General features: G+C 41.2%; 1 protein-coding gene across 4 annotated transcripts in view; it reads left to right on the plus strand.

Moving 5' to 3' along the window:
* The window catches only part of LOC117422328 (DENN domain-containing protein 1A-like), a 366,743-nt gene that overhangs the window by 154,350 nt on the left and 199,763 nt on the right, over positions 1-12,630 (plus strand). For all 4 annotated transcript variants that reach the window (XM_058987167.1, XM_058987163.1, XM_058987165.1 and 1 more), the window contains exons 7-8: positions 830-910; positions 8,127-8,180. In XM_058987167.1, the coding sequence (XP_058843150.1) occupies positions 830-910; positions 8,127-8,180 (135 nt within the window). The remainder of the gene's footprint in view (positions 1-829; positions 911-8,126; positions 8,181-12,630) is intronic.

Consider the following 12,630-nt stretch of genomic DNA (forward strand, 5'->3'; position numbering starts at 1 on the left):
AGGGACCCTTGAGGCTCAATTCTGGGTCCCCTTCTCGGTTCAATTTATTAAATGACATAAGCTCCCTAATTATAAATTGTTAGAGTTATCTTTATGTGACTGACAGTGATATTTGTGCTAGCTCCCCTCCTTCATTGGGTACAATTAACACCATTTTACAAACCAACTCTGACACACATTGGCATTGGCTATTAAAACAGATTGAGTCTTTCTGTTCTATTTATATCTCTGCTAGAATGGCAAGATTAAAGCCAGTACATTGATTCTGTGTTAGATGGTACAACTTTTGTAAATAAGTCAGTATTACACGTAGGCTTGGGATAAATTCCTGTTTTTCAATTCCATGTCCAATTCCTTTTTAAAATCAATTCCCAATTCCAATTCCATCAGAGGAGACATAATAACTATTGTGATGGTTCAGCTGCTTTCATTTGAAACCAGTTTAATTTACAAACAGTGACTTCAGTTTAAGTAATGGGTTGCCACTGTGAGAAGCTCATTTAACAGGATACTGCTAATTGCAATTGTGATCAATGGCGTGATGGAATTGATTAAAAGGGAATGGGAATTGATTTTAAAAAGGAAATGGAATTGGAATTCAAAAACAGGAATTGACCCCAACTTTGATTACAACACCAATCGACTACAACAATACAGTGTAAAACTACTAGGTAATCCTAAAACGAGTTTTCTTGGTGTGGGGTCCTTGTGTCTGGGGAACGTTTGATTGAGAGGATGAAGTCAGTTGGAGGGGCATGCTGGTAGGCAGGTGGGTGTGTTGTGGTGTTTTCTCCACAGTGATTATTTGTGTTGTGTGCTGCTGTTTCAGGACAGCCAGTGGAAGGAGCTGCTGGACACACTCCATACCCTCCCGATCCCCGACCCAGGCGTGCCTGTACACCTCAGCGTGGTGAGTCCTGCTGTGTCTTAAAGCCTCTTTACTTACTGCAATCCTTCCCTTTAAATGCAATATAATGGCTATGTTTTAAGTGTGCGCCTGCCTACGACCATCATTTTCACATTGCTCAGTTCAGTTCACCTCTTCCCCTGCCTCAGCTGCCTGGGCTTGGGGGGGCCACAGGCTGGTCGATCCATCAAGTCTGTTCCTCTTCACTGGCACTGTTCACAGGCTGGTCGATCCATCAAGCCAGTTCCTCTTCGCTGGCACTGCTCACACGCTGGTCGATCCATCAAGCCCATTCCTCTTCACTGGCACTGCTCACACGCTGGTCGATCCATCAAGCCCGTTCCTCTTCACTGACACTGCTCACAGACTGCTCGATCCATCAAGCCCGTTCCTCTTCACTGGCACCTCTCACAGACTGCTCGATCCATCAAGCCCATTCCTCTTCACTGGCACCTCTCACAGACTGCTCGATCCATCAAGCCCATTCCTCTTCACTGACTCTGCTCACAGACTGCTCGATCCATCAAGCCCATTCCTCTTCACTGGCACTGCTCACAGGCTGGTCGATCCATCAAGCCCGTTCCTCTTCACTGACACTGCTCACAGACTGCTTGATCCTTCAAGCCAGTTCCTCTTCACTGGCACCTCTCACAGACTGCTCAATCCATCAAGCCCATTCCTCTTCACTGGCACTGCTCACAGACTGGTCAATCCATCAAGTCTGTTCCTCTTCACTGGCACTGCTCACACGCTGCTTGATCCATCAAGCCCATTCCTCTTCACTGGCACTGCTCACAGGCTGGTCGATCCATCAAGCCCGTTCCTCTTCACTGGCACCTCTCACAGACTGCTCGATCCATCAAGCCCATTCCTCTTCACTGACTCTGCTCACAGACTGCTCGATCCATCAAGCCCATTCCTCTTCACTGGCACTGCTCACAGGCTGGTCGATCCATCAAGCCCGTTCCTCTTCACTGACACTGCTCACAGACTGCTTGATCCTTCAAGCCAGTTCCTCTTCACTGGCACCTCTCACAGACTGCTCAATCCATCAAGCCCATTCCTCTTCACTGGCACTGCTCACAGGCTGGTCGATCCATCAAGCCTGTTCCTCTTCACTGGCACTGCTCACAGACTGCTCGATCCATCAAGCCCATTCCTCTTCACTGGCACTGCTCACAGGCTGGTCGATCCATCAAGCCCGTTCCTCTTCACTGGCACCTCTCACAGACTGCTCGATCCATCAAGCCCATTCCTCTTCACTGGCACTGCTCACAGGCTGGTCGATCCATCAAGCCCGTTCCTCTTCACTGACACTGCTCACAGACTGCTCGATCCATCAAGCCCATTCCTCTTCACTGGCACTGCTCACAGGCTGGTCGATCCATCAAGCCCGTTCCTCTTCACTGGCACCTCTCACAGACTGCTCGATCCATCAAGCCCATTCCTCTTCACTGGCACTGCTCACAGGCTGGTCGATCCATCAAGCCTGTTCCTCTTCACTGACACTGCTCACAGACTGCTCGATCCATCAAGCCCGTTCCTCTTCACTGGCACCTCTCACAGACTGCTCGATCCATCAAGCCCATTCCTCTTCACTGGCACTGCTCACAGGCTGGTCGATCCATCAAGCCCGTTCGTCTTCACTGACACTGCTCACAGACTGGTCGATCCATCAAGTCTGTTCCTCTTCACTGGCACTGCTCACACGCTGCTTGATCCATCAAGCCCGTTCCTCTTCGCTGGCACTGCTCACAGGCTGGTCGATCCATCAAGCCTGTTCCTCTTCACTGGCACTGCTCACAGACTGCTCGATCCATCAAGCCCATTCCTCTTCACTGGCACTGCTCACACGCTGGTTGATCCATCAAGCCAGTTCCTCTTCACTGGCACTGCTCACAGACTGCTCGAACCATCAAGCCCGTTCCTCTTCGCTGGCACTGCTCACAGGCTGGTCGATCCATCAAGCCTGTTCCTCTTCACTGGCACTGCTCACAGACTGCTTGATCCATCAAGCCCGTTCCTCTTCACTGACACTGCTCACAGACTGGTCGATCCATCAAGCCCGTTCCTCTTCGCTGGCACTGCTCACAGACTGGTCGATCCATCAAGCCCGTTCCTCTTCACTGACACTGCTCACAGACTGCTCGATCCATCAAGCCCGTTTCTCTTCACTGACACTGCTCACAGACTGCTCGATCCATCAAGCCTGTTCCTCTTCGCTGCCACTGCTGGGCATTGATTTTGTTAAGTGTTTTGTGATTATTTTCTTCAGGAAAAAACAAACTGAAATGCCAAAAAAACAGCCAAACATCTAAAACAAACAACATGCTAATTGCACAAGTACTGATCATCAGTTTAGGGACATCCAAAAGTGTGTAGATGGTCCAAAATATAAGTAAAAGAGGCTTTATTTGAACTCTAATCCCAAAATCGCTTATGAGGAGCGAATATAGGTGCATGCTGCTGAAGCAGAAGACAATAAACCAGAACTAACCAGCACTAACTTAATATGGATTATTTTTGGTAAATTGGGGGGGGAAAAAAAGCATGCGGCTGCCTGTTAAAAAAAAAAAAATAAAATAAAATAAAAAAACAAATATACAGAAAAATATCTAGGTGCGTACACTTATATTGTTGTTGTTATTATTATTATTATTATTATTATTATTATTATTATTATTATTATTATTATTATTTTTATTTATTTATTTATTTATTTATTTATTTATTTATTTATTATATCCGTGCCAATACTGTAGCAGTGTCTGAGAAAACAAAAGCTGAATGGTGAGGTTAATGATAAACCAACCAGTGCATTGTTGTCTGCATGAATCATATGAACAGCTGTGCTGAGTTACTGAGAGGAGTCCGACCCATTTCTTTCATTTTACAAGGAAGCTCACTCCCAGAAGCCATTGCTTCTCCGACCCTTTAACTAGAGGCCTGACTTCTAATCAGGCTCAAGTCACTAGATGAATTGGTTTGGTGGTCTCAACCTTGCCCATAATAGGTATTAGTTCACATCACAAACCCACTACACAGTTTGGCACAATTGTCAGTCTCTACTGGACAAGCCCAGGACTGAATGCTAGGATGGTTGAAAGACCAGTTTGAGCACGGTGTGGAGGGAGTCACTGCTCATGAATATGAAGGATTATAAACCAGACTGGGATTATGGTTGACCGACCAGTTTGAGCACTGTGTGGAGGGAGTCACTGCTGCAGCGTGACCACAGAGCCAAGAATATGAAGGATCTCCTCACAGTGCTGCAGAGCCAGTGACCCACCAATTACTGGCAGATATCGACCTGTCTTAAACAATAAATTTTTGTACATTTTTTTAAAACAAGCATCAAGAAGAAGCGCCGGGGATGTGACTTATTTGCGATCAATGCAAATTACTCGCTATGTCACAGGATTAGGGTATTGAATTTGTCATGTTGCCATATGTGCAAAGTAGATGCATTCAATGTTCAATTAATTATTTATTACACACGTATATACTTGCTAATATCTGGTCCAATAAAAGTTGGCTGTTTATTTCAAATTAATATCTGCTTCCCCATAGAAGTGACATTTTTTACATAGATTTTCAAGATAAACATTTTCTTGTAGTGGTTGTAGCTAACAAACTAATTTCCTAAATCTTCCCTGTGATGTACTTCCATTTGTTATACAGTATATATCTCAAATGTAACAATTTGAACTGTTATTTTTTTTATTTGAATACATCTTGTTCTTCATGAAGTTAAAAAAAAAAAAAAAAAAAAAAAAAAAGTATTTCAGATAGTGTTGCACTTCAACTGGAGGGTGTCCTCAGCCCTTCAACAGTTTCATTCGTGCACTGGCTGACATGCTTTCAGCCAGTAACATGCTTTGAGATGACACTGCTTTGACACTGCAGTGAAATGGCCTAGGAAGTGAGACAGCTTTCCTGAAAGTACAGTAAGGCATGGAACATGTTTCCTTTCAAAGTTGCACATTTTGGAGTTCAGTAGCTACACCAGGGGTAGCTAGGGGAGGGGTGGGGAAGTGGAACATGTTTAACTGGGCATTGGAAAATAAATGGAATTCAGTCCCTCCTCTATTATAGGAGAGTGATGTGGCTTTATTTTAGAAAACCAAAAAGAGAAAGAACTACCAACCAAGGAGGAAGCTATTAATTGAAGAGAAGAAATGATTTAAGATATTTAGCCGATTAATAGATAAAAATGTCATTATCGTTCAACACTGGAGCAAAATGACCTGTTACACAGTGCAAGTAAATCTTGCATACTTGTGTATAGTTGGGCGACCCTTTCCCAAACCATTGAAGTGGAGCCAAACACCTTCACTTTGTTTTTCCTTTTTATTTTCTGCAAACTGCTGACTGCAAGGATCTGGTGCTCAGCAGGCCTTTCCCTAATGGCAGTGGACAGGTAGCAGTTGTTTTGCCTTGGAGGTCACTAGCTAATGCTGGAGATGACCCATTGCTACTTAGCAGAACTTCAGTAGGAGCAGCATGTCTGTCTGACCCCAAAGGGCAAGCTGTCTTTCAGGCTCCTGCAGGCCCAATGGGATATTTCAGCTGTTTCATACCAATGGTTTAAAGGAATGCTGGCGGTCTGCCCTTGCTTCAAACATTTCATGGGCAGTGAAGCAGGAAATGATGTCAAAGAATTGCTTAGGGATGGCTTTGTTTCACTGAGAGCTGTGCAGCAGCCTTGGGGCCGTTTAGATTGAGCAGTTTAACCATCCTATTGGCCAGTTGAGGAGAACCGGAGAAATACAAAGAGCATTCTATTTAACAAAGCCTGTGAAACTGGACTGGTATCTAATACTGGATATTAATATTATTGTGAAATATAAGGTTATTGAGGTGTTTTCTTTTTTTTAAGTAATATAGGTCAAGGGGGCTGAATTACTTTTTTTTCAAAAGAACACTACCACCTGTTAAAGTAACAAAACAAGAAATAAACATGGCAGGTATTTAAGTTAGGTTGTTTATTTCTCATTTTGTAACTTTGAAAAAAATGGAGTAATGTACACTTTTGACTAAAAAGCTTTGAAAATCAGCCCCAGTATACAGTGCCTTGCATAAGTATTCACCCCCCTTGGACTTTTCCACATTTTGTAGTGTTACAACCTGGAAATGGATTTAATTAGGATTTTTTGTCACTGGTCTACACAAAATAGTCCATAATGTCAAAGTGGGGAAAAAAATCTACATATTTTTCAAAATTATTTACAAATAAAAAACTGAAAAGTCTTGCATAAGAGATTCATCCCCTTTGCTGTGACACCCCTAAATAAGCTCTGGTGCAACCAATTGCCTTCAGAAGTCACATAATTAGTTGAATGGAGTCCACCTGTGTGCAATTAAAGTGTCACATGATCTCAGATTAAATACACCTGTTTCTGGAAGGCCCCAGAGTTTGTTAGAGAGCATATCTAAACAAACAGCATCGTGAAGACCAAGGAGCTATCAAAACAAGTCCGGGATAAAGTTCTGGAGAAGTACCAATCAGGGTTGGGTTATAAAAAAATATCCCAAACTTTGAACTTCCCCCGGAGCACCGTTAAATCCATTATTAAAAAAATGGAAAGAATATGGCACAATCGAGCTCTGCCTAGAGGCCATCCACCAAAACTCAGTGACCAGGTAAGGAGGGCATTAGTCAGAGAAGCAACCAAGAGGCCAATGGTAACTCTGAAGGAGCTGCAGATGGGAGAAACCGTCCATGGGACAACTATAACCCGGACTCTCCACAAAGCTGGGCTGTATGGAAAAGTGGTGAGAAGAAAGCCATTGCTGAAAAAACCCATATCAAATCCTGTTTGGATTTTGCCAAAAGGCATGTGGGAGAAAAGGTTCTCTGGTTTGATGAGACCAAAACTGAACTTTTTGGCCTTAGGGCAAAACGCTATGTGTGGCGCAAAGCCAACACTGCTCATCACCCTGAGAACACCATCCCCATGGTGAAGCATGGTGGTGGCAGCATCATGTTATGGGGATGCCTTTCATCGGCAGGGACTGGGAAACTGGCCAGGATTGAGGGCAAGATGGATGGAGCCAAATACAGGGAAATTCTAGAGGAAAATCTGTTTCACTCTGAAAGAGACCTGGGACTGAGGCGAAGGTTCACCTTCCAGCAGGACAATGACCCTAAACACACAGCCAAAGCTACACTGGAGTGGTTTAAAAACAAGACTCTGAATGTCTTAGAATGGCCCAGTCAAAGCCCAGACCTCAATCCGATTGAGAATCTGTGGTAAGACTTGAAAATTGCTGTTCACCAACGGTCCCCATCCAACTTGACAGAGCTTGAGCAATTTTGCCAAGAAGAATGGGCAAAAATTGCAGGATCCAGATGTGCAAAGCTGATAGAGACTTACCCAAAAAGACTCACAGCTGTAATTGCTGCCAAAGGTGCTTCTACCAAGTATTGACTCAGGGGGGTGAATACTTATGCAATCAACAAATGTCTTTTTTTTGTTTAATTAACTTTTGTGTCACAATAAAAAAATATTTTGCACCTTCAAAGTGTTAAGTATGGTGTGTAAATCAAATGGTAAAAATCACAATTAAATCCATTTTAATTCCAGGTTGTAACACTACAAAATGTGGAAAAGTCCAAGGGGGGTGAATACTTATGCAAGGCACTGTATGTGAATGCTTAAAATATGATATTTTATATATTAGCATTACAGTTAAATGAATATCTGTTGTTTGATTTCCATTTTGAACAAGCTTACAGTGATAGCAAGTTAGACTAGCAGGGGCTCCAAGGCACCACTGTTTTAGTTGCTACACACCAGTACATCACACTGACATAGTCATAGTGATTTCTCCTGTTTCTGTTTGGGATAAACAACGATAAGTGAATTATTTGAACACATATTCACATCTCTGAGTTAACACTTTCCTAATTCAACTCCATTGACAACTGTAATTGCTGTCTCATCTTCCATTAACAATTGAATTGACAGGTAACACTTTACAAATTGGACTCTGAGGGGAAAAACAGGATCAACAAACTTAAGCAAATCACTATTTCTGTTTTTAGTGTAAAACTGCAGTAAGTCAAAATGTGTTATTTGAAGGCTGTACAGTACTGCAGAGACAGTCGATTATGTGAAAATCCCAAATTTAGATGCTAAAAGTGTGAGATATTCCTTCACTGTCCTTAATGCTTGTAGTAATTTGACATTTAAAATTGGTTCTCTGTGTTTTTCAGCATTCCTACTTTACTGTGCCTGATATAAGAGAACTCCCCAGTATACCAGAAAATGTGAGTATTTTTATTTCATTTCTATACACAAGAGTGAAGGCCCAGAGATTTGGCAGCCACACCAGTCTACAATCCATACCTGGTATACCTGTATAGAGTATAGCTGTGATTTTATCTCAGGGGTACTACGGAGTGGGCATCTTTCAGTTTTATTTTTGTTTGGGGTGCTTTTTAAGTTTTGTATTCTTCTGCTAGTGAGCGTGGTTTCTAAAAGAAGTGTAATTCTTCCCTCTCTCCCAGCCTGTCCATCCGTGTATTTACAGTGCATGTATCACATTCCCATGTAGTGAATGTAGGTCATGGTGGTTATTGATTATCTATAGTATCTATACATAAACTGAACATCACTACGGGGTCGGCTCACACTGTACTGATCAGCTTTTTAAGAGTAGCCCGGGGGTAGAGTTCTGAACTTCCACAACGTAGAGCAAGGTTCACTATTGGCTTGGAGCTGAAGACATATTCAGATTTTATTGGCCTTAAATTTAGAGAAGGGGAAAGGTAGTTTTTAACAAGTCCTAAGGTTAGGCTCAGGACATAGTTAAACGCTATTCCTGGAGCATCCTGTACACTTGTGCAAAGTGTTTAGTTTGTGGTGTAGTCACTCCTGGACATTTTGATTTTTCCCAGAGCCTTTTTCAGTGGACCAATCCATAACCTGCAACTGTGGCAGGGGATACGTATGTGTGGCAGTCTGGCAACACAGACAGGATGGGTGAAATGGTAAATGCGCTTGTTTGCGCAGGTTTATTGCAAATAAAAAGGTTGAACAAAACAGAAAAACACTGACTGAACAAACAAACACAGCACGTTGGCCAAAGTAAATAAACAGACAAACAAATCACAGATACGAGTACCTTCAGGATGGTTCACAGTAAGTAGCAATCGTTTCTTTTTATTTTCAACAGACTTACGTCTCTCCTCTGACACTCTCCGTCCACACTCTGAGAGCGAGATCTTGTATAGCAGGTAGTCAGGAGTTAATGAGACAATTGGTGATCATTTATCTCCTGACCACCTGCATTCCACACATGAAGACAGCGAGACGGAGTTAACCCTCTCCCTGCTGAGTCAACACAATATAAAACAGCAAACGGTTTTCATCCGCCTGCATACATTTAAACAATATAACAATATAATAATAATAATAATGAAAAACATACAGAAATACCAAGGGGTGGGCACTTTGCCACAGTATATTACTGAAATTCTTAAAAAGTTCTGAATGAGAGCAGACCATAAACACTTGCCCGGAACCTAGCAGCTGATTAATCTGAGACATAAACGTTAGGGATGAGGGGAGGATATTGGTCTGGGTTAGCCCACCTGTGATCATCTGGCTACAAACCCACACGGCTCTTGAAGACATGAGAATATTGCTTTCTGGTGATCAGGTTTCAGGCTTTAAACCAATAAACAAAAAGAAAGCTAAGTCAATAATTACAAGCAGTGAGAATATATTGTTACCAGCGACTTAAGGATGGCTATTATGGGTTGAAAGATTTGTCCATCTATCACCCGATGCCAGTTCACCAGTATACATGCTTGCGTACATTATTACTTCAGCCATCGTCACAGGCAGAACTCTGGTTAAAACAGCTTCTAAAACCACGTGCCAATGCAGAGAACCACTTCTCAATTATGTATTGCTGGAAATGCAGAAGTAACCACACGTTGTAGTCGTACAAGAAAGTAATTGGCTTTTATAACATAACCTTCATACTCATGTCTGTACAGTTAGAAATCTAAAAGGTCATCTAAATCAATGATATCTCTTGATTTCTCAATTCCCGCTTGACTCAATAAAACCTGTAGCTGAGATAAGCAGCTGGTGTCTATGTTTTCATGCCCTAAAGACCATGTTAGTGTTTGATCTCACATGTGGTAAACGCTTTCAGAGCATTCTGGGAACAACAGCGTCTGTTATGTATCACTATTGATTTGGAATTTATTTTGTGTACAAAATCATCATTTGAAAGTGTATCGCAAAAAGCCTTACTTTTCTTTCTAGAGCTTCACTTTATATTCTAATATCCGAAAACCAGGTACAAACTCAGCTGGGTTTTTTTAAATTTACTTTCAACTGCACATCCGGCTTTCACTAGAGGTGAGCTATGCATGTGCCACCGCGCGGGGTCGAAGGTCATCAAGTGACAGAACGTCCTTGCAGTGAACATGCAGGCTCAAAGAAACTGAAGAGAGAGAAGAAAGAATAATAAATACAGAGAACAAAAATAATAAAGTTGTTGTGTTTATTTTTACTTTTTCTCTTTTCGTGTTTGTTTATTATTCTTTCTTCAGTTGATTCGAGCCGCAAGGTGTGCGTCAGCCAGCATTTCACCGGGAGCCACGCTTCAGGTTTGGCCACCTCAGGTCTATGGCAGCTAGAACTCAAGAGCTGGTCCTGAACCCAGGTCAAAAACTGAATTAAACACAATATTTAAGTCATTGTAATGGTTAAAAACATTAAAAAAATCAAAGGTCAACAGACCGTAGATTGATGCTACTTAATCTTTTAAATCAATTATTTCTCAAAATAAATAAATACATTAATTAATAACAGACATACTTTTTTTTTTTTTTTAGTCGACGCGTTAACGTGACAATGGCATTCAAAGTGCTGAAACGTTTTTAAAAACTGCTTCGATATAATTTTACAGAAACAATCCTGTTTATTTGTTAAACAATCCTTCATTAACAGTACATTACTGTTGGGATAAATACACTTTTAGTTTCATGTGACATTGGGTAAAATCCTAAAACCCAAACCACTTAAATAGTGAATAATAAATAAAAAATAATAATAAAATAGGTCTGCACTCAGTATCTGGAGTCCACTATACATAAAGTGTATTTTTTTTTTTTTAAGGCAGAGTTGGGGTGGGTTACAGAGATATTAAAAGGAACGTTCAATTCAGTGACACATGTTTTGACTAGAACGCATTGCATTTATTAAGTTTCTTTTAGTATTTCTAAAGCACTTTTTTATTTTATTTTTAAACAGATTTATTCCCTTTTGAAGTTGTATTTAGTTGCTCTGGAAGTGTATAATCTGTGTGTTTGATGGATGAGGTACTGGACAGTATCATTGGAAATTATTCTAACAGTGCTATAGCACCTTGAAAAATAAACTGTCTGAGACTGTTCATTTCAGTTTGAGAGGCGCAATAATGATGAGAAACTCTTAACGTTTTCAAAACGTGAGCTATGTGTCTGAACTGGCTCTCATTAACTTGCTGGTTATTCTACCCATTCTTACCCTTAATCATTCAGTGCTATTTCAAAGATGTGAAGCAGACAGGACTCCTGCACCCTGGCTGAACTGACCAATCTGTCTGCTGTCCCCTTGAAATAAGAACACAGTGTGTTCGTAACCTGGGGTGCAATTCACCGGAAATGCTCCAGAAATGAACAGTCCCTCATTTTAATCCTAGCTCCCGCAGCAGGTACTGTATGAGGGGCCGTATTAAAGTAGTTATATCCAGAGGGAAATACCAGATTCTGGTTCCGTTTCTGGTGTCTTTTTGGCCAAACCGATTCATAATATGTAATACATTTTGACGCGGGGAGGGAGGGAGGGCGGTGGGGTATGATTAAGATTATATGTCAGTGAAGTTATGGAATTTGTTTCTGCTTTTTCTAAATGTTATGTTTTTGTATTTTTCCACTGGAGGAAAATAGTTCCTTAACAGAAGTTCTTTTTTTCCCTTTGTTGTCTGTGTGCGGAGGGATATTACTTCTCAGGTGATGAGGTCTCTCATGTGATATTACTGAACCAATCCTCTTGCTAGTATTCTAACATATAATCATATTTAAACCTGGATGGATATTGAAACTGACTGTAACAATATTGTGTTGCCACTGACTGTATTGTATTTGTGAAAGCATTTTGTACTGGCACTAAAAGTGTAAATTTAACAACCTCAAAATAAGAATTAAAAAACTACGCTAATCTTTGACGGTTATGCTTTTATGGTGTATTTAATGAGCAACTTGATATGGTTATTAAATTTCAGGAGTATCAGAGTTATTTTAAGATGTATTATTTTTCTTTGTATCGTTTTCTGAAATACCAATCACTTGTGGCATGAAGGCAGAGTGTTGCAGGGGGAGAGGTTAATGGTTACACTCTGGTTTACCAACTGTACATAGCTATATTAAGGCCACAGGGGTGCTTTTAAACTGCTGAGTTTTATAAAGAATGAGGGGACTGAAACAAATAAGGATACAATGTGAATCTAGACAAGAAGGAGAATGCATGACTTAGTATAACTCATATATTTTACAACCATATCAGGTTGCTCTTTAAGAGTTATTGTTAATATTTCAAAAACGCTAGCCAAACATCTGCACCATTCAGTACCAATACCACTGTAAACATGTCCTTCACGACTCGAACAACACCAGAAGGATATTCACTGCAATGCCTTTTTTTTCTTTATTTTAATCT

This window comes from Acipenser ruthenus, chromosome 15, assembly GCF_902713425.1.
Source record: "Acipenser ruthenus chromosome 15, fAciRut3.2 maternal haplotype, whole genome shotgun sequence".
In the NCBI taxonomy this organism is placed as follows: domain Eukaryota; kingdom Metazoa; phylum Chordata; class Actinopteri; order Acipenseriformes; family Acipenseridae; genus Acipenser; species Acipenser ruthenus.